Source organism: Xiphias gladius, unplaced genomic scaffold (assembly GCF_016859285.1).
Source record: "Xiphias gladius isolate SHS-SW01 ecotype Sanya breed wild unplaced genomic scaffold, ASM1685928v1 HiC_scaffold_1477, whole genome shotgun sequence".
NCBI lineage: Eukaryota > Metazoa > Chordata > Actinopteri > Istiophoriformes > Xiphiidae > Xiphias > Xiphias gladius.
In genome coordinates, this window is record NW_024401807.1 from 42,817 (window position 1) to 69,971 (window position 27,155).

General features: G+C 36.8%; 1 protein-coding gene across 4 annotated transcripts; it reads right to left on the reverse strand.

Moving 5' to 3' along the window:
* Positions 1-296: 296 nt before the first annotated feature.
* On the reverse strand, positions 297-26,117 carry cd99 (CD99 molecule). Of its 4 annotated transcripts, none has more exons than XM_040123138.1 (11): positions 25,873-26,117; positions 22,430-22,462; positions 21,497-21,556; positions 20,260-20,298; positions 19,197-19,244; positions 17,483-17,563; positions 14,063-14,095; positions 12,998-13,018; positions 5,723-5,839; positions 4,645-4,698; positions 297-2,320 (listed from the first exon to the last, which is right to left on the reverse strand). In XM_040123138.1, exons 1-11 carry the CDS (start codon positions 25,934-25,936, stop codon positions 2,292-2,294), a joined length of 579 nt encoding a protein of 192 aa, XP_039979072.1. In that variant the 5' UTR covers positions 25,937-26,117; the 3' UTR covers positions 297-2,291. The 4 variants fall into 4 exon arrangements, with proteins under 4 accessions (XP_039979072.1, XP_039979071.1, XP_039979073.1 ...); XM_040123137.1 differs by having other exon boundaries at positions 19,197-19,247; XM_040123139.1 differs by lacking the exons at positions 12,998-13,018; positions 14,063-14,095 and having other exon boundaries at positions 19,197-19,247.
* Between the last annotated feature and the right edge of the window lie 1,038 nt (positions 26,118-27,155).

The following is a 27,155-nucleotide window of genomic DNA, read 5'->3' on the forward strand; positions in this document are numbered from 1 at the left end:
GTAGTATGGTGTCGACCTGTATGGTGTGAACTGTGAGACATGACTTAGATTATATAAATTTCGTCACTTAACAATGTACATACAACATGGTTGAACCGGCAATTTTTCATTATTATCATAACTGGTTAACTACGTATCTATTATCAATAAATATGAAGCCATCTTTTGAATGTCATCGTTAGAATTATTACTGTATACCATTGATCTGTTGGTTTTCTACCAACTTGGATTAAATTAAACTCAACTTGGATTAGTAACTTTACAGCAAGTGATGACAAAAAGACGAAACATTCATAAACTGTACAACAACACTTTATTGAAAACTTGTACACACAAAAGTAACATTCATCTATAGATCAGATGTAATGTATCTGAATAAACACTTCAAACTGAGATTGTTGATATTGAAATACTCAAAGCACACTGCAGCATCAAGCCTAAAGCAAGAGTCAACAGACATCTATACACATTCTCAAGTATTTACAGCTCCCAAGGATCATTTTAATATTTTAGTATCATAACAACAATTTGCCAACAGTTCTAATATTATGATACTTTATGTGCTCATTTGTGATTCAGATAAACTGATGACACATAGGCAAGTCTTAGGGAGTCAACATGGACAACATGATGCACGGAACTGCAAGGCAAACATAAATGCTGATGATCATAACTGTGGACAAAAAGTGCACTGCATTGAATCAGTGTTGCATTCATGGCTGCTGTTTTGCTACAGCAAGCAAAAAGAGCATTGATTATATCTATATCTATATCTATCTATATATCTATATATATATATCTCTCTATATATATATAGATATATATATCTATATATATATATAGATATATATATTTATATATATAGATATAGATATATATAAGTAATTTACTATACAACATGTTTACAGCTTGTCTTTATAATCCATTATAATGTCAATTTCCACAGCATGAACTCCAACTGAACAACAGTCATGTTATTAAAATTGCTGCTCTGTCAATGAAACTCAGCATTTCCTGAGAAGTATTTTTCATTTTAAAAGCCTCCCAGCAGCAGATCAAAAGGCAAACTAAAAGCCCTCCTGTTCCTGGTAGGCTTTTTGTTAGAAAGATTTGCAGGAAGAGTTAAGTTGCTTCGATAGCAACTTAACAGCGATCAAAGAGAAAAAAACAAACAGCAGAGTGGAAGCATTTGGAATTAATGAGTGAATGAAAACAGTATTTATGATGAAAACAGAACGCGAGAGCAGTAGAGAGGTGAGAATGAAATAACTGTTGTTGTTGTTGTTGTTGGAATTTATGGAATTTGGTTTAGGCAAACTCGGATGTGTGCATTAAAGGGTTGGTTTGTCCATATTACCAAAAATAAATAAAACAAAAAAAACAGAACAGTTCTTTCTTACTTCTAGTGGTAATTGTCCTTATTTGTCCAGATTTTGAGTTACTGGTTGCTGATATTCCTGCCTCCAGCACAGTACAATGGAGGACAATGGAACCTTACTGTAACAGGAAACGCATGTTACTATTAAATTTTTAATATCAAGTTCTTTGAGGCTCTGAGCAGCACAAACTAAATTCCATTCACTTCCATTGTATTGGGTTAGAGGCAGAAATCTCAGCAACAGATACCTCAAAACCTTGATAAAGAAAACTTAAACTATCTGCATTGCTAGATACCACAAAAATATATATTTTTTTTTGTAATTTGGGTAAACAACCATTCTACATCCATTCTACGCCAAACAGAAGCAAATACAATTAATGGTTTGTTTGATCCTTCTTAGATGCCAGCTAGGTGGGGCCTGCTACACTGAAACCCAGGAGATTAAAGGTAAAAAACAACCGTAAAAAAACACATTACCTGCCCCTGCTCATGTAGCAACTATGTTAAATTACATACACTTACAGTATCACTATAGTGTAAGAGTTAGGTCTTACAGACAGAGAGGAAAACAAAACACTGTACTCATGTGTACATCAGTCACAGCCAAAGTACATAGACACAAAGCTCTTTGCAAAACTATCTGTTGAAATCATCACTGAGCTGTTCTAACAACATGGATTAAGATTTTGTTAAAAGTGAATGGAAAAATGATATGTTACACAACTAACTGTATTTTCAGTTTACAGTTTTTTTTAAGTTAGGCTTTAGTTGTATTAAAGTTGAAACTAATCAAGGCTGCAAAAAAGACCCAGAGAAGGTCTAATTTTGTGGACCAGAGACGACTGAAAGTTGAATAAAGTTCTGTGTTGTCGTAAAGGTCTCTCTTGTCTTGTGCTTGAGAAGACGGCATCTAGTTTGTCCTGAGCAGGTTGCTGAGAACTGGAAGTTAAAAGCACAGTACAATGAATGCAAAGAGCCTGAGTGGATTATACAGTGACTATCTGCACTCCCTGCAGTTCACCACTATGCATCAGGCTACATACAGATTTGGTTACATTTTAATTCCAAGTACTTTTGCACCAGTTTTAAGGCTCTGGACATGTTGAATGATATAAAATGTCTTTAAATTCTCATCCCAAGATACTTTGCTATAACAAACTGTATGCTTAAGTGATATCTGATCCTTTGGGGATTTATGGATGATTTTGCTGTCTACATACTTGTAAAGTAACAGATGAGTTGACCAAGACACTACTTTTGCGCCAGCTCTGTACATCATACCATTTAGAAGTATTTGTACTTTACTTTTGTATTTCACTTTGATGCTTATTTCTACTCTACTACAGTTCACAGGGTAATATTGTACTTTCTAGAGTCAGTCCAGAACAGAAGTCTCTCTCTCACTCAACCCAACTGGTGGAGACAGACGGCTGCCCAAATCTGTGCCGGGCTCTGTTAAGTTTCTACTTGTTAAAAGGAAGTTTTTCCTTGCCAGTGTCACCAAGTGCTTGCTCATGGGGGAACATTGGGTCTCTCTCAATAATATAATAGAGAGTACAGTCTAGACTTGCTGTATAGGACAAGTGCTCTGAGATAACTTATGTTATGATTTTGAACTATATAAATAGAATATTTATACAGACAGTTACACATTTTTTTGCTCTTCAGGCTCTGAGCTTCAGCACATTCAATTTGTAATAAAATAATAAATAATGGATACTACATTAAAGTGCCAAGTCTCAGCTTTAATTTGAGTATGTTTACATTATTATAGAAGAACTGTTTGGGAGATATAGCCCTTTAAACACAGTGCCCACATTTTAGGTGTTCAAAAGTAATTGGACACTTGACTAGTAAATGTTTTTCGGGCAGCTATGTGTCATTTCAGTGTTAGTTCATACACAACAAAATTTCACACGTGGCTCAGAGTTAACTGAGAGTTAAGAGTTGTCATTTATGAGGAGTGAAGAGGTGACAAATCAAGTAAGGAAGATAATAATGAGACTCAACAAAAAAGCAAACATATATCGGCAATATATCGAACCCCTAACATTTGGGTACTATGTGCTTAAAGGGCTATATCTCCTGCACAGTTTTTGGTACTGGTGAGGCTTGACACTTTAATGTAGTATCCATTATTTTATTTCAAATTGAATGTGCTGAAGCTCAGAGCCTGAAGAACAAAAAATGTGTAACTGTCCAAATAATTCCAGTCTTGACTGTAGTTACTGGTTACTCTGCAGATAAAGATTTTACAGTCAACATAGGATAAGCTTAAATATGATGCACTGTTATGAACTGAGCTACCCAACAGTATCTAAAGTAGCTAAAAACAGCTACAACTATAGAATAGTACTGAAACACCAGTACTAAAAAAAAAATTAAATAATATAACACTCTACTATATTACATAATATAATATAAAATATATCACTGACGGGCCAATATGCATAATGAGTACTTTTATGTATAACACTTAATAATATAACACTTTATATGTTTATGTATGCTTCTTATGCTTATATAGTACTTCCACCTAATTAACAGGTGTTGATTTTTTTTTTTTGGGGGGGGGGGCATTTTATGCCTTTATTGTCAGAGTAGGGGAGTGACATGCAGTAAATGATCTGTACAGCTGGGAGCTGAACCAGTGGCTTGCTGCACAGGGCTTATATGCCCATTTGGTATATGCCCTAACCACTTGGCTATCAGGTTGACCGTGCATCACATAATTAAAGGAAAAACCTGAACCAATGGGTGAAGTATAATGAATGGCGACGTTTGTGTACATGTCTACTGCACAATAAAGTAGCCATTATTCATGCTCACTTATAAAAATGTTTAGCAAGCCCAGCTGACCTTTATTTTAGATCAAGAGGGCAGGAGTAAAATATCTGACTTTGAAAGAGGGTGCAGAGGGCACCCACAAGTCATGAGGGCTCACCAAATGGTTTTGATGAGTGTAAACATGATGTAAATCATATGCTGTGGTCTTCACAGTCACCAGATGTCAAATAGCTGAACACCTATAGGAGAGTTTGCAGTCTACCCTCCGCCATTGTTAGAAGACTAAATGAGGGTATACTGCATGTTTGAGAAGAATGCTGACAAGAAGCACTGAAGCTGATTTGGAGAGTCATGCAGGAATGACACCTTACTAACACGCTGTATGTTGATTTTTGCTCTCATTTGTCACCCATCAGTATAATGTAAACAACAACACTTTGTTTCAGTAACTGTCCAAGAAAAACAAAGAAACTTACCTTGAGGATCAGAGTGAGTATCATGCTGGCCTTTACCACTTTCTGGATCTGCACCTGAACAAATTACCTTTTATCAGTTTGATCTCTTTGACATCTGCTGTGATAACATTATTGTGCTTTGTTTTATTTGTGGCTCTAGTGTTGACTGTAATGTATATTGTCTATACAGTAGAGCTTGGCATTATAGACCAAGATTATATTTCGGAATTTTTAGGCTGAATGGTGATACACTATATATATATCAGTAATTTCTGCTAAGTGGGCTAAATGTTCAGTTTTAAGTCATCAAAATAAAATGCAAAGACAGTGTTTCCTTCTCTGTTTGAAAATATGCAGCTGCAAAACATGTAAATGAAAAATGATATTATTATTTAATATAGCCTATATTAAATAAAAATGGAATGCTCCTTGAGTTGTAACAAACAGACAATAACAGAATGATTAAAATAGAGAACAATTATAATTATCTTTGGCAGTACGGCCCAGCATTGTGACTCCAACTAAAACTTTGTGAACGGCATTCCCTAAAAATTTTGAAATGTTCAAAATCAACATCAAATGTTTGGATGCCTATGTAGGCTTGCTAAGCCAGGAGCAACACTTGTAAAGAGACAATGTAGTCCTTCATTGTTGTAGTTGTGCTTGGCACTAACATTCCTGGGAAAGCAGTGACATATACAGTGATGTAATGATGTGGCCCTATAGTGGCTCTCCAGCCTGTGGAAAAGCAAACCAGTTCACAAGTTGAGCCAACTCTGAACCGGCACTAGAACCACCCCAGAATAAGTACCTAGGTTCACATTGGTGGAAAGGGGCAGCGTGTTGCATGAGAACTTGTGTGTGACTGGGGCATGGTTTTCGCATGGACGCAGAGAGAAGAGATTCAACACTGGCATGGCTTTAAAGAATGCTACATCAAACTATATTGATATAAACACTATCGTCTCATCCTATATCATGTTTGAAAAAATATCCATATACAGTACCTTAAAAAGTCGATTTACCGCCCAATCCTACTATACTGTAAATGCCATTCTAAAAATATCACGTTTTGACGGATGAAGAAAAACATACTGACCTCCCTGCAGTTTGAAGCAGAGCTTTTTCTTCTGGTAAGCGAAATAACTGGATGCTGCTCCCACCAGAGCAACTCCTATGGCGCTGACAATTCCTGCAATCTGTCCAGATCCAGCTTCTGCAGGACAAAGCACACACACACACACACACACACACACACACACACACACACACACACACACACACACACACACACACACACACATCTGACTGTTATAGAAGGCCTGAGTTTCATTTAGGAAACTCAAAGTTTGTGTATATTTACAGTTCGACTATCAGTCTTTCCTGGGACTGTTTTATGTCATCTGAAGCAATGTGTGTAATTCAGAAGAGATGTAGTTAGGCAGCGAGTAGTTTTAGCCTACTACTTACATCTTTTGCTCTCTCGAAAGCTTTTTATCTCCAAACACTCATTTGATAGGATGCTGCATCATTGTTTTTTTCAATCATCAGAATCATCAGTGCTAAAAAGAATAAAGCTGTTCCTGATTTTAATCTTTGTTCTTTATTATGTTTTCTCTGATGTATCTTATTCCTCACCTCCTTACTCAAGAACTTTTTCACTCCTAAAGGTGATCTTAAGAGCATTTTAAGTGTAATTCATTACTAAATAGTTGATGAAAGTTTGATAAATTAGTGCCCTGGATTCCAAACTATAAATTGTCATAACCTCAGTTTTCCACAAGGTGGCAGCCAATAACTTTTAATAATAGCCAGCTTTTACTTGCAAAGAAAAAAGTGCCCAGAACACTGCGAGGAAGAACTGAAGTTAAAATGTGGACAAGTAAAAAAACAAATCATAAGCAACACAAAGACATTTAGTGTACCTGACAAACAGGGTAAAATCCGTCAGTGCTAAAATTGACATACTGAATAAAGGAGATAAAAGGTCCAGAAAGCTGGATTAAGAGTGAAAAATGAACACACCCAAACTCTAGGGCAGGGTGGAGCACAGAGGCAGCACACACATACCGATAACAATGCTGAAAAATACACAGGGGCTGCATGAATAATAAGCCTGGCTATTTTGTTGACTGGCACGACTTTAAAACCATAGTGAGTCATGAGCAAGAGGTGTGTCTTGTGACGGCGCAGTGTATTAAAATAGGGCATTGCCTGGACATAAAGAAAAGAGAAAAAAGATTGACAGGATCAGCCTACAGCATGACTTACTGTGGGAAAATGCTGAGCATGTGGACAGTTTTCTTCTTTCCCACACACATGCAGCAAACCTGGAGGGCATTTCTACTATACTGTATATAGTGCACAGTATTATATTACTGTATAGTTTGTGTACACTTAGTGGCCACTTTATTAGGTACATCTGTACAGTCTAATACATCCAACTGTTCTGCCATAAAGTTTACTTTTGTGATGTCTATAAAGGTCAGGTTTTGTTGACACTGTCATTGAGGTATTAATTCAATTCTGTGTTTTAGTATCAAGCTCATAGTTAGTGATAGTGTTGTATTGGACAGCAATATATGACTATATAATAATTATGACCTCAGTAATAAACATTATATTGAATTTTCCGACAATCCCGACCAAAATTTAAAATTGTGATCTGAGCTGTTTTATTGGATTGCAATAGATCATATAGGTGTACCTAATAAATTGGCCACTGAGTGTATATTACATACAGTATTTATAGTGGCATGAACAGTTTTGGGCATACCTGGTCAAAATTTCCATCAGTGTGAATAGTTAAGTGAGTAGAAGATGAACTTACCTCCAAAAGGCATAAAAATAAAGATGAGACATTCTTTTCAACATTTTAAGCAAGATTAATGTATAATTTTTATTTTGAACAAGTTTAGAGTGAAAAAAAGGAAAGGAGCCCCATATCAAATTTTGGGCCCCCCAAGAAATTTGAGCTCTCAGATAACTCTTACCAAGGTATAAGACCTTAATTAGCTTTTTAGGACTATAGCTTGCTCACAGTCATCGTTAGGAAAGGCCATGTGAAGCAAATTTCAAAGCTTTATAAATACTCTGACTCCCCAAACCTTTCCCAACAATCAGCGACCATGGGCTCCTCTAAACAGCCGCCTAGCACTCAGAAAATTAAAATAATTGATACCCACAAAGTAGGAGAAGGCTATAAGAAGATAGCAAAGCATTGTCAGATAGCCGTTTCCTCAATTCGTAATGTAAATAAGAAATGGCAGTTAACAGAAACTGTGGAGGTCAAGTTGAGGTATGGAAGACCAAGAAAACTTACTCAGAGAGAACTGCTCGTAGGATTGCTAGAAAGGCAAATCATAACCCTGTTTGACTGCAAAAGACCTTCAGAAAGATTTGAAAGAATCTTCAGAAGAAAACCTTTCCTGTGTCCTCACCACATAATTCATCATCACAACTTTACAAAGGAAACATCTAAACAAGCCCTAAGCATTTTGGAAACAAGTCCTGTGGAATGATGGAGTTAAAATAGAACTTTTTGGCCACAATGAGCAAGGGTACTTTTGGAGAAAAAAGGTTGAAAAATTAATCAAAACAACACCTCTCCAACTGTTAAGCACAGGGGTGGATTGATCATGCTTTGGGCTTGTGTTGCAGCCAGTGGCACAGGGAACATTTCACTGGTAGAGGGAACAATTTTTTTTGTATTCAACTAAATACCAGCAAATTCTTAAGAATTGCTTAAGATGAAAAGAGGACGTCTTCTACACCATGACAATAATCCTCAACACAACTCAAAATCCTCAATGGACTACCTCAAGAAGGCCAAACTGAAAGCTCTGCCATGGCCCCTCACAGTCCCCAAACCTAAATATCATTGAAAATCTTTGGATAGACCTCAGAGGAGCGGTTCTTAGACAGCCCAATAATCTCACAGAACTAGAAGCCTTTTGCAAGGAAGAATGGGCAAAAATCCCCCAAAGAAGAATTGAAAGACAATTAACTGGCTCCAAAAAGCATTTACAAGCGATACTTGCCGACACCCCGTATTGCTAAGTACCGACCAAGCCGGGTGCCAAAACTTTTGTTTTGGGTCCTTTTCCTTTTTTGTTATTTGAAACTGTAAAAGATGGAAATACAAAATTAAGATTGCTTAACACATAATAGAAATGTTTCATCTTTAACTTCATGCCTTTTGGATATCAGTTTATCTTTTATACTTACACTTAACCAAAGACACAAATTTTGACCAGGGGTGCCTCACTTTTTCATGCCACTGTATGCACCATTACATGTAAAATTATATACTTAAGTATACATTATTATGGTTGCCAGAGTTGCACTTCTGGACTTTTTGCCCACATATTTGCACAAGAAAGTACAGTACAAGAGATTTTTCAAAGGAAAAAAAAGCTGATAACATGAATTTTGTCACTTATTTTTTTTCTCACATTTATTTGGGATGCACATGTTCTGAGTTTTGGAACTTAGGTTCTCATCATGCAGGTGATAGGATGCAAAGAGGAAAAAATAACTGTACTCTAAGTGAGCAAGGTGTGGGCAATACCTTGGGCAACATTTGAAGTTATACAGAGTGCCATTTCTACAGTTTTTAAGCAGATTTATTGATGTTATCAATGGAAAGAGTGAGGCACACTGACTCCAGCAGTACTGTGTGTGTATGATTTCTGTGTGTTCAGATCTGACAATACTCAGCATTATGATTGAGAAGAAGAGGTGTGTTTTTTGACAAAAATTCTATCAGTCAAATTCAAAGAGTTTTATGTATCATATAAGCATTATATCAACTGAAATATTAAAGGTATAAACACCTTAAAACACCTTAAAACAAGACAGGGCAACAAGATCGTGTAGAGATGAGGAGCCACCTTTGGCTCGTACCAATTTTAGGTTCTGTTGTACTTTATTGGTGCTTAATGCCTAACAAATTTGCAATCAGTTACTGTCTTATAGATAACCCAAGGCCTTCGGAGCCATCAGGGTCTGGGGACCTGAGTTAGTTTTCCACTTTGCTCACTTTGCTCAGTAAGTTCTCCTGCCTCGCATGGAACATAAATCCAACATAATGCGCACTAAATTCTGACCATTCTACAGGTTTTTTTATTCCTGAATTTCTTACACTGCCATTTTTGCAACATCAAAAACTTTAATTACAAAGAACCCATCAAAAATAAATATGTTGCCAGTTACTAAACAGTACACAAAGACCTATTCATAAGCTACAAAGTGCCAAATATAAAAACCATCAAACCATCAAATATCTAAAAGTTAAATTTATCCAAAGATAATGAGAGGATTCTAAATGATTGGAAGAAACACCTTGGAGGCTTACACCTTTACATGTTGGATGTCCCAGCAGAGTGCTCTGAATTTGGGCTATGTTAAGAATGTGTGCAGACTGCTGCCGATTGTGGAAGATCCAAGGTGTTTGGTACTGACAGTCCACAGGCAGGTGCCATGACAGGTCCAGACATGACGTCAGTACAGCATAAAACACTCACAAAGACTTTGCTTTCCACAGATGTTGACATAAGATTATTTTCTTTGAATAAAGCAAGATTATTAAATTATATTTGTTTTGATGCCTGAAGTACAGCTCAAAGACCAAGTGACATAGTCAAAAACTCCTTCACATGCAATTTAACTGAACAGATCATAGCTGTTATCCAGTAACTGAGTCAAAGTGCTCTATTCATCGTCAGGCAATTCCTATCTTATGAAATTATTAATGGTAAATAAAATACTGGAAAAACAACCACCATCAAAACAATCAACACTAACAAAAATGTATTATTTTTTCAGAAAACTACCCCACCCAAATACGCGTGGGCTGCATTAAACCCCACACATTAGGTGGAGTTCACATTCCACTGCAACATTAATTTTCATAAAGAGGAGAGCAGGGTGGAGAGTGGAAGAAAAAGAATTGTATGTACACACTTGTTTCTATGCAAACCTTGACAGCAACTTGTACGCTGTTTTATACGCATGAGCTAGCTACTGTTAGCTGATGTAACAAACAGAGGAGAAAGGAGGATAAGGGGCTCTGGATGAGCAAAAACAGGTCAAGGTCTCTGCCCACATACAAACTTTAGTTGTCATTCTTGCACTGAGGTGAAGGGGATAGACAAAATAACAGAAACACTACAGTATACAACAGACCTGTTGTGAATACTTGGAATGGTTCACCAATAATTAACGCCTCCATATTTTACAGATGCACTGTACAGTGTATATGCTGTGACAACCTTTATGGAATCATTTCTTCTTACAATATCTGTGCAGGGCAAATAAACTATGTTTAAGGTATGGTTAGGGGCAGATAACTGAAATACTTGGTTAAGTTTAGGGAAAAACAGTACTTTAACATCACAGAAAAAAAGGCAAGCAGCAAATGTTGAGTGCTGATTTACAATGGGACATGAACTAAGGTCTCCTGCTTAACAAACAACTGCACTATACGCTAACACCAACACCCTTATTTTTTACCATGCTAGTTATAGAATACTAGCATGTATTTGGCACTGTGTTCGCACTCATCATTGGCATTGGATGTAAATCGTGACTTTAGGAATCGATCGCTGTGAATGTGAATTCCTAGTATACTGGGCTGGTGATTCAGTGGTCACCAAGCCTTTGATTGTCTGCAGCCTCATACTAAGGGCAACATAATTTAGCTTGAAACAAAAGCATCAGATGTCTGAGCTTTATTCTGCAATAATTAATGTTAGATAAAATATATTCTATGGCCCCCTTTCATCAAATTTTTAACAAGCTGACTCTGATTTGCAAAATTAGATTATTTCTTCTCCTGTTGATTTTGAGACATTTTACTTATCAAAGATTCATATTTACTGCCAATGAACAAGCATACAAGAGCCCTGGACTAGTAACTGTATCTACAATTTGTGATAGATCTTTTTTCTCATAAATCACTTTTATAAAACAGTCGGTGTGAAGTGTCTGTGTGTCACATGTAGAGATATACTGTACAGCTCTTCATGTCTTGTCAGCAAAAAAAGAATCAAGCCAAGACATATACTTTCAATAATATACAGGAAACGCTTAACATCGTATTTGCAATATCACAACAAAAGGAAGAGAAAAGCTCTTTTTTTTTTTTTGTATTCTATGGATCAGCAAACTGTGGAGCCCAGAAGGTGTCATGAGGATTTGTTTTTTAATAAGTGCGCACAAATTCTGTACTTGAATTGGTGAAAGTAATTACTGGTGTAATTAATAAGGTGTTCACACACACAAACCATTTTTTTCTTTCATCAAGACAACTGCCAGGTGCACAAAAGTTACTTTTTCATGACGCCTGCCGGACTCCGTAGACATATCAGTTATCTAAAAAAGTCCAAGTAATCACATGTAAGAATCCTTATCAATCTAATCCTAATAATTAACCATTTAGTCAAGTTTATATGATTACTAAATTTGTTAAGGGTTTCTGTTATTTTGTCCACTCCCTCTAATAGTGGAGGAGCACCAAAGCGCAAGTTGAAATATGTTAGGCTTAACCACCCACAGGAGCACACTAGCCCACTTAATCCAAAATGTTATGTACAAGAGAAAAACTATCCCAGTGATCACATTCTTGGCTTCATCTAGGAAAGCATGATTCTTATCTAATTCCTGACTTTTCAAAGACCCTACAATATTTTTTTCAACAGTGAGTCCATCAGACATTTGTAAACTACTAGTAAACCACTAATTGAGTGCAACCTCAGACCTAAGAGCCAATCAGAATATAAATGGACCGATGGCTCATGGGATAGCTTGCAGCAGATCCATGGCCCTGTCTAACAGAGGTGTTAAATTTTGCTTTAAGTTGGACATCCACATATAGAATTCCTCTGGCATGTTAGCATTTATCATCTTCAGGATTTGGCCCCACAGAAGATCTGTATCTGCAACGACACAATCGTAGCAGGGTTTTAGCCGGAGAAACCAGACCAGGGGTACCAATATGAAGAATATACCACTATGAAACTCAAGCCAACTGTCAATTAATCCTCAAAGATGCCAGGTTTGTCAGGTGAAATTAAACAAAATGCAACTAATTGAATATCTAAAGTCTTCACGATCAGGCTGAAATTTCCAATGTCAAGATGATACAAATAGTCTGACAAATATGAAAAAAGCCAGTGATTTGACACCCCCAAGCATAACAACAAATCAATATGTGATGGCAGCATGTGAATTTATTAAACACCAACTGTCAAATTCCCAACAAGAGAGCAAGAGATGATCAATCTTACAGGAAGACCACACTGACACTGATAGAGCATACACACAAAGACAGGAAGTACAGAAGAGCAGAGAAAAAGATCAGAGATGGATTTACCTTGAGGTTGATCAGCACCACCTGTGACAAATGCAGAGTGCAAATTAATCTACAATGTTTATGATAGTCAAACACTTTTTCAACCTGCAAAAAATAAATACTAACACAGGGTTTTTTACTGGACAGACTTTATAGAGTCTCAGCGACTTGATGTCTGGAGACCTAGGAAACACTCCCCATTCAAGCCTAGCCCGGGAACTTTTTCTGCTTTGACCTAAATGCTAATGTTAACATGCTCATGATGACCATGTTAACAATGTTGATGTTTAGCAGGTGTAATGTTTACAGTGCTGACCATCTTAAGCCGCTTTCACACATGCACTGTCACCCTGAACCTTTCTAGAAATGAGGAACTGTATGTGTAAACACAAATGTCCGAATCAATTGAACTGGACATTAAACAGACTTCACCCTGCCATCTCCCTAGTACAAAGTCTCTGTAATGTCCAATTGAGCCAATGCTTGAATAGAGCAGGTCACTGCCCAGAGAATTCACAGCGAGCAAGTGGGCGTGTTGATGACATTTATATAATTTGCACGCTCTACCTAGGTGCCACCCCTCACCTTAACCAAACAGTTTCCACTGTTTCTAGTGGGTGAGAACACATCTCAAACGGACAATCTCCGGTTGTATGCTGCATGTGTGAAAGGGCAACTTCGGACAAAGTCCAGACCTGATTATCTGGACATTGTCCAGAGTTCATATGTGAAAAAAAGCTTTAGTTCAGCTTGTCAGGTTGAGGTTGATGGGGATGTTATAAGTTTTGAAGGTATAATATTGGACAAATTAAAACTGAGACCTGATATTAATGCTGTGACAAATATTGATGCTGCTGCTGCTGGCTGGTGTTTTGGGTTATGTGTTATAATTTATCTAATATCACATAAAAAATAAAGAACTGCCTTAGAACAGTTTTATATATGCTAATTGACTACTGATACATCTATTATTGGCTTGTTGTGATCAAGAAACTGGATATACACTTCTCAGGGCAGTCAGTGGACTCTGTACAGATGCTACACGAACCGAAGGCAGGACCAGTAAATATAAAAATAAAAATGTACCCTGAGGATCATAGCCAGGGTCCACCGCATTACCTGGATTAAAAAAAATAAAGAGAAAAGTCAAGTTAGACATTTTATAATGTTTTTTTTTTTCCAATCCAACAGCAGAGTCCTGAGGGGAGTCTGTAATGAAACTGTGGGTATGACTGATTTACATAAGTTCTCTCAAAAGAAATAGACACAACAGATCATTATTACTGTCTTGTCACTGTGCTTCCTCTTACACAAGTTGATTTTTATTCCCCATGAGTAAAATTCCAGCTGAGAAGTTGTGAGTGCAATAAGCTACAGCTAATAACAGGTTACTGTAGCTACTGCCCCATGTACGTATATGATCATGCAGAATCATATGTGAAATCCAACCATATGGTTCTAATTACACTGGAAAGCCTGTGGCTTTTTATTCCTTTTTTTTCCTTGGTAGAAGAAAAACTAAGTCCTTCCATGCTCTGACTAAAAAACTGTACAGAGACACAAAGACAAGATCTAACAAAACGACAGACAGCGTCTGTGACTTTGTTTCATCATTCTTTTAAATTTACAAGGTAAACAGACTCTTCTTACTCATCCTCTGAGAAATATCATTTTAGAATGGATAAACAATGGGCCTCTTTTTCTTGTAAAAACCCAGACGAATTGTGAAAAATACAAGCACTAAGCCTGTGTGTAATTATTCAAAATTTTATTATTTTTGGATTGTTCTGCATGGCAATCTCCGGTCACAGACTGATAAACCAAATGAACAGATAATAAACCATGTGAATGGATTCACTGAGTGCACAGTTCAGGGGAAACTCTGAAGGCTTCTAGAAAATGCATCTGGTTTTTGGAATAAAAGCAGGGAATTACAATCTTAAAACAAATGTTTTTACGTAATGTAATACTGTAGTTTTATTTATTTGCCATACCAGTTAAATGAAGGCACAAACTGATAGCTGTTGTAAGAAAAACACAGAGAATACCCTCTCATACCTGATAAACTGTACTTTATAGACTGTAAAACCAGTGAGTCACAGCATGTTAGTTATTTTACAAATCTTTGATTTTTAAATCACAACGTTTTTTTCTCCAGATACCACTGATCTGTGCTTTATCCTCACATTTGCCTGTCAGTTTATAATCTTTAATAATTTTTAGGGTCTCTGTTTGATAACTCTGCTGTATGCTTTATAATCATGCAAGTGTAAAGTAAAATCATTTATCTTATTTGGATTTTCTCTCCAGTTTTCTTTTCACTTTCTACATTTCTATGTCATTAACTGTTAATTACAGTGAAGTGTCTTCTTACTACATGTAACACAACTTTTGAATGTGTAAGAACAAAAATCCTCAACCAACAATCGAGCATAATTTTTGACCAGTTTCTTTACAATATTTATAAATACACAACACAGGTTTTTGTTGGTTTTTCACAGTACACTCAGACATTAGCAAGAACAGCAAAACAAATATGTCCTGAAGTAATCCTTCACATTTTTGTGAGTGATCTCACTGTGTGCTATACAAAGTAATCAAGACTCATAGTGAATGGATCTGGACTGCACTTCTCTCATCCTCCCATAGCCATCTGACAATCTAACAGCATTTGGCTGATTACCAAAACCTTTATACGGCTGCATGTCTCTAGACAGCTCACTTCTACCAGTGGCCACTAGTCAGTAGTGGCCACTGACTGTGGTACTGTAGTGAGTTGATTCCTCTCTTTCATTCCTCTCGCATAAATATTTTCCCTGACAGTTAACATTTTCTAACCGTCTTTTTGAGCTTATCATCTGTGCCAGCCATAATTCTTGGTCGTTTGACAGTTTTTTTCCCTGGTTAATAGTCTAACTGGCCATTGGGACTACCCAAACAAATCCCAATGGGCCCACGCATTGGTGGGTCGGTCGAACGTCAAGTGGGCTGCCGCATCGGTAGGCTGGTGGACGATAAAAAAAATCCATTAAGTTTTTATCAGCCCTGTCTGTCTCTTTACTGGCCCGCTCTATCTGCCTGTCATTCGGGGTGTGCATGAGAGCGTGCTTCCTGCGAGATGCTAAGAACCGCCTTCAGAAAATCCTGCAGTTTAAACTGGACTAACAAAACACTTTTAAGGCTGATTCTCTCTGAAAGATTCACTATAGATAGACTCAAAAACACTCACTAGCCTAGCAACATTAAGGCAACAAAAAACCCATAAAGCAACACTCTGCAAAAGACCATAGTTACACCACTTCACTCTCCATTCAAAAATAATATATTTTGTAATGACTGAACACATAATTGTCTAGTTCTGAAATATAAGACAAAAACACCCCTTTTTTAAACCGAAGTTTCAGAAAAAAATGTTGTCTTATCTAAGGGCCAGTACGGTATCTTTTCTCTCCAGGGCGGTAGAGAACTTGGCATAGTTTTTCCTGTTCATTCGTTTTAGGTGCTGCACAAAAATGCTTAGGTGCTGCATCTAAGTCTTATAATGGTAGGGAAAACCCTGGCTCAAAAAGTGGCAAGTGACTTACATCACCTCCTACATAATGGCTGGATCTGAATTTGTCAGCGTTACCATGACTTTAAAAATTATATGCAATTCCCTTGAAACACTTATTCTGGCTGAGTCAGCAGTAGTGAAGGACAATGAAACACAACAATGAAAAAAAAGCAAAATGAGTAGTATTGGAGAACCCAACATTTACTGATAAGTACAAACTACACCCAGCAATATGTTACTGTAGACTGCACAGAAACACATTGATATGTACACATTTATAATTGCAGAGAGTGGAAAAAGCTATTTGTGTCCCAGATGCATAAACTTTATATTATTAGTTTGAAGGGTGTTCATAAGAAAAAGTACTGGATGAAAAAGTACAAAATTAAGACTTTTTAAAAGTGTCACCATGCAAACCATCTAAAAATTGTTCCATTTTTGAGCAGAATTGTCCCACAATAAAAAGTAAAAAAAAATTAGAAAAAATGTCTGGAAAATTGTTGTGTTCAGGTTCCAACAACAGTTCTGAGAATAAAATAAAAACATCAGTTCTTTGAGAAACATGTTTGCATGCCATGTTTGCATGCTTTAAAGCTGCTGTTAGTTCAGAACTAGCGCATACTGCTCATCAACTGCAGTTCAGATTTAAAGATTCACACTCCAATTTTATTACAGCGTCTTATGTAACCCACATAATCAAAATTCTCTTCCAGCTCACTGGTTTGAAACTCAAAGTGTGAATTTTGTTGAGCTGCAAAACGTCAACAATACATTGGGATGTAATTTTGGAATATGGGGTGCTGTAACAAATCAGACAGTGTATATTTAACCATGATGGCCTGCAATATGCACACAGCCTGATGTATTTAGGTGATATTTGACCAAGTGGCTGGCACGCCGAGTAAAATCCCGAATCAAAATGAGATATGTTTATAGTGGCACTGAGGTCTTACCTCCTCCTGAGCGGCCTCCATCAGGCTTGTAGTCACCACCACTAACATCTGATAAGTCAGAGTCACCAAACATTCCACCGTCTGTAAGAAATTAACAATACAATGTATAAAAACCAGTCATGCTCCTCACATACAATTCATACACTTTATATCATATTTTCAACACATCACAAAAGGGTCCATTTACAAGCTAAACACAATTTTTCCACACTTATACTCCAGGATGACATTAAGAATAAACCTGCTGTTATTTTGTATCTTATCTGTTCTCAGCAAATTCATTGTAGAGATTCAAATCAACAGTGCATTCATCTCTTAACATTTTCTGACTTCCCTGTGGATCTCAGCTCCAATCTCAGCTCAAAGCCCTTTGAAAATATTAAAAATGTTTAAAAAAAACCTCACAACTTTATAGTTTCATTTTTAAAAAGGCTCAGTAATTTCATAAAACGGCAGCTCGCTGTAGTTTTTAACGGTAGTTGTAAGGGACTATTTTCAGCGGTGAATTAATCCACATTTGGTGCTCTAATGGGTATTTGAGGCAGCAGGATGGTGTGTGTGAGAATGAGTCAAAATGAACCACAGTGTGTGCGTTCGAGGTCACCCAGTGCAACAGTGTTGCTCATGGATGTGTTTTAAATCATTTTTTAGCAATGGATCTCTATGGCACAGAGGAAGAAGATATGTCATGGTTTGGATACACACACAACAACATGTAGGAGACATTCATAACTGGTTTGGCTCTGCACATGGGATTTATTCACATAAATGAAAATATACACCATCGTTGTCCTTTGACATCCATGTAATATTAGAAGTAGACTCACTTCCTCCACTCTGTGGTAGGTTGTCAGAAGGTTTGTCAGGTTTGGGTTATGATCTTCTGTCATCACCATAAGATCATAATGATAAACTGAATTATTTGAAAGGGATAACGAACCAAAAGAAGAGCTGGACAGGCCAGAAATCATAATGAACAAGATATCAGTCTGAGAATATACTGGGCTTAATTTGGACTGTTATTTATAACTAGATACTTGGCAATCAGTTTCCGTCCACCTCTGATATTATGTACATAATACAGAACTGGACAACACCATGTTTTATATAAGAAAGAATAAAATATAAAGAATATATCCATTCATATTTTACTGTTATTTATCTTACCCTGAGGGGTGAAGCACTCTATCAATAGTTTCAATTCTTTTTCAAAAGCTCTTCCACTGAAAGTTATAAGCAATCTTTTGGTTTGAAAATGTAACATGACCCTGTCTGTCGGCTTACCTTACATACCTGGACAAGAAGACTGAGATTAGATTTATGCTTTCTTGTTTTGTATTTTCTAACAAAATGTTTTCACTTTTAATGTTACAAGAGAAAAGCATGATGACTAACCAGTGTGTTTGGTGAATGTAACACTATCTCAGATAATGTCTTTGGCTCAGGCTACTTAAGGTTAAATGTCCACAAATACAACAGAGCAGGACAGTTAAATGTTAGCCTACACTCTGATATAGTATCATGTACAGTGCTGATGCTTTTTTAAATGTAACCTGTAACACTATGAACAGATGTAAAATGAAATGCCTTGACCTTGGATTTGACACTCAGTTACTACTGTAGGTAGTATGCCGTTCTCGTATATCAAAGGTAAATTAAAGGTCAGAACTACTAAAACACTAGAGGTCTTTGGGAAACCCATAAAAAGACCTACCAGAATTTCCAGAATGTGGTTTCTTGGGTTTCTCAGTTGGTGACTCATCTGCTGAAAAATTATTTATATAGGCAAGGACAAGTTAACTTCTTTATATCAATCACTTTTAAGTTTAAAACATCCATATCATATCAAAATACATGAAAATGATAAAGAAAAAAAAGAAGCTCCATCCTGTCATTCCCTATTATGAATGGTAAATGTTAAATAGACTGCACTTATATAGCGCTTTTACAGTCTTATGTTATACATGTTATATATAACTGTTGTCCAACTGTTGTACAAAATGGTAATAAATGAGAAAAACAGCAGGTTTGTCAGGTTTGGGGTTGGAGTCTGTGGTTACAAATACATTATCACCAGAAGATCACATGATAAACTGAATCATTTTAAAGGGATAAAAAACCATTCTGGTGAGGCCAGAAATCATAATGAACAAGACATCAGTTTGAGAATATACTGGGCTTAATTTGGACTTTTATTTAAAACTAGATACTTGACAATCAGTTAGCCAGATATGCAAACATTTTCAGTTGATATTAGAGCAGACAAACACACTGTTTAATCCATTCCTTACAAGGAATGATCCTCTATTTTTGCATTTGAAGATAGTAAAATGAATATACGATCCAAACTCTGAGGATGCTCTGTTTCTTTTATGTTGCAATTTTTGTAATGTGAGTTGTTCTTGTTTCCTGATTATTTCTATCTTGTTTTTTCGTAAGGGGCTTTGTAACTTTGTTTTAAAAACTTCTTTATAAATAAAGTTTATTATGATTACTATGAGTATTATGATTATTATGATTGTTATCAATCCACTTCAACATGTGGGGAAATCTAAAGCTTTACATTCCTACCATGCTTAGTTACATTTGCTAAGCTATAACTGGACAATCACTAATTGTAGAGGGGTTTTAGCAATCAGTCAGCTGACATAGGTAAAAAGTAAGAATGCTTTTAAATTACAAAAAAAACAAAAAAACACACTTATCAGACCCTATTCAGAACCATTTTCATTTCCAAGAGACTTTACACCATCAGCTTCAGTCTCTGACAGCTTTACCTGGAATCAGAGCATCCTCCAGATCAAGTCCAAAGCCACCTATAATACACAAGCACACATACTTCAAAACACTGACCAAATGATACTTATCAAGTTGTCTTCCTGAAACATTTGTAGGCAAAACTTGTTTACATCAGGATCCGACATAACTGATGGCAGATGTTTATGCAGGGGAAGTTGATTGTCGCTCTTCTTTAAGACCCGAATGGACGTGGGATCACAATATATCACCGTTGGGGTATGTCCGGTTAAATTCAAGTTCAGAACTGCTGTAAATCTGTTTGGCTTAAACCCAAAACGTGACTGTCATTGAGCGCGTCATCTCATATAGCAGTCTAACGTTAGCCCTCCTACGAGACACTCAACAGCTATGGTAACATCTGAGGCTGTTTAAAAGTTTAGTGTCTAGTACTAATGTTAATATAAAATCTGCGAATACTGACATGATCATACATTTGTCCTTTCTCCCCATAGCTATTGTTGCTGTGTGGCACTCAGCTGTTTTTTTTAATCTTATAATTTATTATAATGAGATTTGTTTTCAGCAAGGAAACACATCTACTAATGTCAGGTCGACACAATAGACAGGCTGCTTATAAACTGCTTATCACAGGTACCAATGTGTTTGTGTCCAGCACAGACATTTCTGTTTTCCCTGCTCACTGCTGCTCACTGTGACTGTACTGAGCTAAAACTAACGCTAGCTAATTAACTTTTACTGTAGCTGACTGTCTAACGCCGTGTACTGTAGGTTTTTAACAGGCAGTCCTTTCATGCACAAATCTCTCCAGTAGAGAAAAAATAAGTCATGGTCAACGTGTCTTTCTATGGCTGTGTGGACAAATTTTGGTTTGAAACAATCATTGTGAGGACATTTTTGCCAGTCCTCACAACTTCAAAAGGGCTGTGAGGGGTAAGACTTTGTTTTAGGGTTAAGTTTAGAATTAGGTTTAGGTTAGGGTAAGGGTTGGGGTTAGGCATTTATTTGTGAGTATTAGGGTGATGCACTATATCAATAAGTGGCCTCACAACTAATGTAAGCGACTTTGTGTGCCTGTTTTTTATATTTGTCTAAGTAGCTTTTTTAGAGATTGGGAGCCAAGTAGGGGTAGTGGCTGAGGAACCGAAACCCTTCTGACTCCACTGTGTCCCCTTTATTTATGAGACACAATGAAATACTCCTAGCAGGCTTACGTTACCCTGGGTGTTATTCTCTATCAGGTAAGAGGGTACAAACCACCAGTTTTAGGCTTCTCTGGGGCCTTTGGTTGCTCCTTCGGTTTTGCAGAAGTTGGTGCTAAAGGAACAAAAGGAAATAAAAAGTGTTACTATCTAACAGCTAGTTAACATTTCTAGCCATCCTCTCCTTGAACCCCAGTGTTTCTCGTAAATTTCCACTTAAGTAGTTTGACAAAAAAGTAACTTAAAACTTTACATTGATTTGCTTTTTCTAGCTTTCATCTACATCTTGGTCTTTTTCAGCTAATTGTGTTATGTTTTAGCTAGGTTTACCTAATATACTGGCAACTGCGAGTACATTGAGTGAACTCCCTACATGAGTAACACCAACAGTTCACTCTATAATGTGTAATAAATAGACTATAAATAGATAAATATATTTCAGACACTAAAGAATCATCATCATTATTGCTCTGACACTGACAGAAGCATCGCATCTATCATGGACACTACTTTTTCTGGTCCATTGTGGGAATTTTTGAAGGAACTATGATCTTCATGTTTCAAGTTTACAAAAACTTTCCTAAACCCAAAATACATGAATTACTTTTCAAAAAAACAGAACCAATCTAAAAGGGACCGATGGACAGTCAGATCAGTTCCAGTGATAATTAGGCTGCACTACATGATCAGAGCTGATAGTCTCCTCAGATCCACTTCATTATTAACCATATCCACACACAGGTCAGAGACCTGCAGCAATACAAAAAGACTCAGCTGATCCAATTAGAATGACCTGGCGTGACCCAGTTCCAGGATCAGGTCTGGGTTGGGTTAGGTTAATAACTGTGTGGACCAATGAAGACTACACAGTATATCAATTTCACGCTGGGAATAGGGACAGTCAAATAAAAAAATTTGACATAATTTGACATGTCTCTAAATTTAAGGTGCCAAGTCTGATTGTAAAATGTCCTTGAGAGTCACTCACCTGGGTCATCAAGGGCATCAAACAGGTTAAATTCTGTGTGACAAAGACACGAGTAACAGCATTACAATCAGCACTGAACATAGAATGACTGATACTAAATGTAAATCAGCTCTTTTCTTAAATAAAGCAAAGATATAGATCAGTTTTGACTCTTAATTATTTGCCAGTATTCCTGTGCTTTTCACTAAGTACTTACGGCTCTACAGCCACTACCCACACAGTATTCTTTGTTTTCCTTCATAGTGGAAATGGGTAATTGTGTGGATGTTGCAGGGAGTCATACAGTATTTTTGCTGGTTGTTGTGGTGACGCTGACTCATACACCGAGCAGTTTTGAGGCATGAGTCACTAATGAAGCTAGTGAAGCTTGTTTCTCCACAGAAAAGCACATGTCAACGCTTTTTGCCCCAGAGGCTGTAAAACACACAGCAGAATGCCTGAGGTACAGCAGACTGGCCAATACTGTGATATACACATCCATAAACCCTTACTTCAAAGACAGCCTAATCTTATATGCACACTCTGTTTTAGTTTCTCTCACAGTGTCACACTGTACCCAGGCATGAGATGATACACACAGACTTCAATATGTGTCCCATTCGCTCCACAAACCAAAGAGCAAAGCACTGCAGCTACATGAAAATAAATAAATAAATAAAATCAAAAACAAAACACTTTTAAACAGTGACTGTGTTTACTCTGGAGAACTGTCATATTTGGATTTTTGAAAATTGTAAGGTTTCTGATGTGCTGTAAGTGCTAAACCAGGTCCTCTTGAAGCAGCTTCACAATAAAAGCCTCACAGGCAAAGGAAATTAGAACAACATAAGAAATCACTTCCATCAAAAAAACAAAATCAAAAACAGTAAACCCAAGGACACAACCTTTACAGACTGGGAAGTTTGTAATGGTGAACATGTTAGCAAATAGTTACCAACTTCCACATCCAGCAGGCAGTGTACACTGGAAACGAGGCTGATGACAGCATAGACACTGAACCAGATCAGTTAAGTCCTGACTCTAAGATTTTCTTTCATTTTAAACAGCGTTTGGATGATTTCAGGCGAAGGAATGTTGAGTTACAGCTGTAGGTTAGTAAGGTTTTAACCAACATAAGACAATGAATCATAATATTTAACTTCACTTTTTTAACATCAGATTTTCTTAAGTCATCTCTAAGGCAGAGAGCTGGGATCACTTGTTGTATTTGGGTGAACCTCACACCTCCTAACACATAATCAAAGTGAAAACCTCCTGTGCCACAGCAACTATTTCTTCATGTTGCGCCTTGGAAAATTGTGTTGGAAATCTATTCAGATAAACCAGGGTGTAATGGCTGTAGAAAATATTGCATTCCCTCTGTTTTATAGGTGTGTGTCTATCCTTCCACTATTTCCTGCATATTTGTGACCACTGTTTTACTTTTTGCACTCAATCAAACATTAATTTGGAGTGGGTATATGAGGTTAAAAGGCTGAGGCCTTAATAATCAACATTGCTGTTTCATCGTTAAGCTGTGGTTAGCATAACAAAGTAGTCTACAGACTATACAGACCAGTTGGTGTCATTTAAATCTAACATTTTTGCTTCCCTTTTCCTTTCATCCATGCTGCTCTAGAGTAAATGCCAGAAATAAATCTCACTAAATAATTACAAACAATAATTTATGAATGTGGTCAAATGTAAGGATATTAAATCTAAGTTAAACAGCCTCAACATCGACAGCCATGACTAAATGAAAAAATATTAGTCTATCTTCCTTCAACCAAAGAGCATGCCATCTAGTTCTCAACTGCGTGCCTGTGGTTTACACAACCAGCCCTTATCCTCCTTCATACAGGAAGTTGATGCAGCAGGCACACAGACACAGTAGTGTACATTGATTATACCTAGACTTTAACTGACTATGAAACCTTATAGTTACAAAGCTTTGTCTGTAAATATGTAGTTTATCTTAAATAAGCAAGACTTTCTGTCTTCTGTAAACCTGTTTATGCATTTTTATTTTCCCAATTTTCTTTTCTTTTTTCTTTATTCAAATCAATAATTTTTGGGTTTGTGGACTGCTGACGGGACAAAACATGCTTTTTGAAGATATCAATTTGGGCTTTAGGAAATTGTACAACATTTGTCAGTATTTTCTGACCTTAATAAAATCAAACATTTGATCAGATTGAGAAAATAATCAACTGAATAATCAATGATGAACATAATAATTAGCTGCAGGTCTAATGTCAAATAGTCTCCACTTGAACTCCTGATCTCAACCTATTAAAATCTCTTTTCTACAGCCAACCCAAACTTTCATGCATTTGTATAATGTAATTATAAAATATATTTACTGTACACTGATGACCCATATCTTTTCCAGTCACATAGCAACAACGCACACAACTTGTTTCTAGATCTGGGAAATACTCCAATACAGGCCCCAAAAAAAAGGTTAAAATCCTGCAAATCTAAAAAAAACAAGAAATTACGTGTTTTATCCAAACAACTGACCAAAACAACCAAAAAGGACCATAGCTACCAGTGAAGACACTTTGATCACGTAATCTGTATTTTTTCGAAAGTATTTTGGGGTTGTAGCAACCTGGGAGGAGTGTACCTTCATGTTGGGAAATAAGATTTAAAGAAAATGCAATTGAATGATATGTGACAACTCATATTTTTTGTTTTTGTTTTAATTTTGGTGGGGTAGATTAAGGGACCTCAATATTTCTGTACAATTAATCCCAAAAGAACAATTGTACAACGTCACCTTACCGATGGGCCCATATGTCCCAAATCATCATACTCAATTAAACACACAGCCTAAAGACTGAATAAAGCCTGGACCCTGGTGTAACCTTAGGCATGGTATATCTGTGTGTATAAAATAAACTCCATTACTGATTCAGGTTCAGTAGTTTTCAGTTCAATACAGTGACAGATATGCAGGGGTCATTTAGGGATGGTATCTGGAATATCAAATAAAATGCTCTTTCAGTGAAACTTAAGGACTCAATTGACATGTCTTAGTCAAATTGGGATCATGATAACATCATTATTGTTAAGCCAACACATCGTTCCCTTTAAGGCCCAATGGTGGATTCGTCAGGCAGCGAAGTGGACAGACAGCTGCGGCACACAGTGTCCACATGATGGAAAATGGGACAGGATTCACCCCCATGGGCTAACTACTTCACAAAAACCCTAGCTAGTTACTCTTCTAAATGATACAAAAGTTACACGTTGCAGCTTCTGTAGGGCTGTGCTAACATGTCTTTGGTTAGATAATGGCCCCTCTAGCTGCCAGCAAAACACGAAGTACTTTTAGTCCTAATTTAGCCGTAAGCCTTCCCTGCGTCCCCCTAAAAGGAAAGTACACTAAAATGCATACCATAACCATACTGTAATCCCTACACAACGTATACTTTAAGATAATTCCACGATTCGCTTACCGTCTTCTGTTAATGTTCCAGTAACGAGAAAAAGAAGTAAAACAATCCTCAGACAAAACTTCATGTTGACTATAACTTTTTCTTCGCAGCTACTTACGTTTTAACTAATTTTAACGCTGTAAACCGTTTTAGCTACGCATTCATGTGTCTCTCTTTAGCTGGCAGGTATTTGTGGGCACCGTTTTCTTGTCCAGACTGGTGTCCTCTTACAGTATATGAGTCAACTTTGCCAGAGAGGAACAGACTGGGTGTGGCAGCCTTTCAGAATGGCGTTACATGCTTGTATAAAAGAATGTGAAATTAACTTGAGCGTATTATTTTATCAATGGCACATGTACAGAGATACATAGAGATTAAGCCACAATAAGTCTGCCAATTAGCTAACTTAAATGTAACTTTTTTATTGAAGTAGTTCGGTTAACGCAGCCAAAAATGTTCGTTCATTTCATGCAAAGCCGAACTCCGTTTACAAATGATACAATTTAAAGTGTTCTTGCTTGTTTACAAAACTACAGATCTTATAAAACTTATTTCAAGTGTCTGTACATGGTAGCTACATTCATTGCTAATTTCGGTATAGATTTTAGACATATTGAACCACACGTTTTTGATAGAATAACTTTTATAACCCATTCAAATGTTTGTGTCACAAACAAAACAGTGGGATGCGGTAACGAGCAATGCGCAAAAAATGCATTTTTGTTGAAATAAAGCGCTGTTCGATGGTAATGGTTGAATCAGGTTTAGCCGAGTTCAAATGAGGGCCCTCATTATTAGTATAATTGGTAAAGTATGTCCTAGAGTCCTAGAGTACGTAGTTGCTGAGAGGCAAGGCATCCCTAAACAGTACTAATATTTGAATGGCATTTTGCGCATGTTTTGTAAAAATTGAAAAATTCGAAGAATAATTTGAATAATAATAATAATCTTCCAGCACTTGTTAAGATTAAATAAATTAAATTATAAAACTGTATTGTATAAAATATAAATGGACACTTTATTTGAGAATTGCATGTAGGGAAGTTTTCGGTCAACACTGTATCTACTTTAAACAGAGCATGGGGTAATTCAAGGGGCCAAGGATGAAAAAGGGCAAGCCTTTCACAGGAAGAGTCATGAACTAACTGTTTCAACTAAAACTTGTGTGCCACCAAGTGTATGTGGATCCCATATAATTTTGACTCGTTATTTGCTGTATGTGTGATTTATTCCAGCTATTCTTCAAAAGTTATTGTTGTTTTTATTCACTGATGATGATAATGATGATAAAGATGTACAGAAGT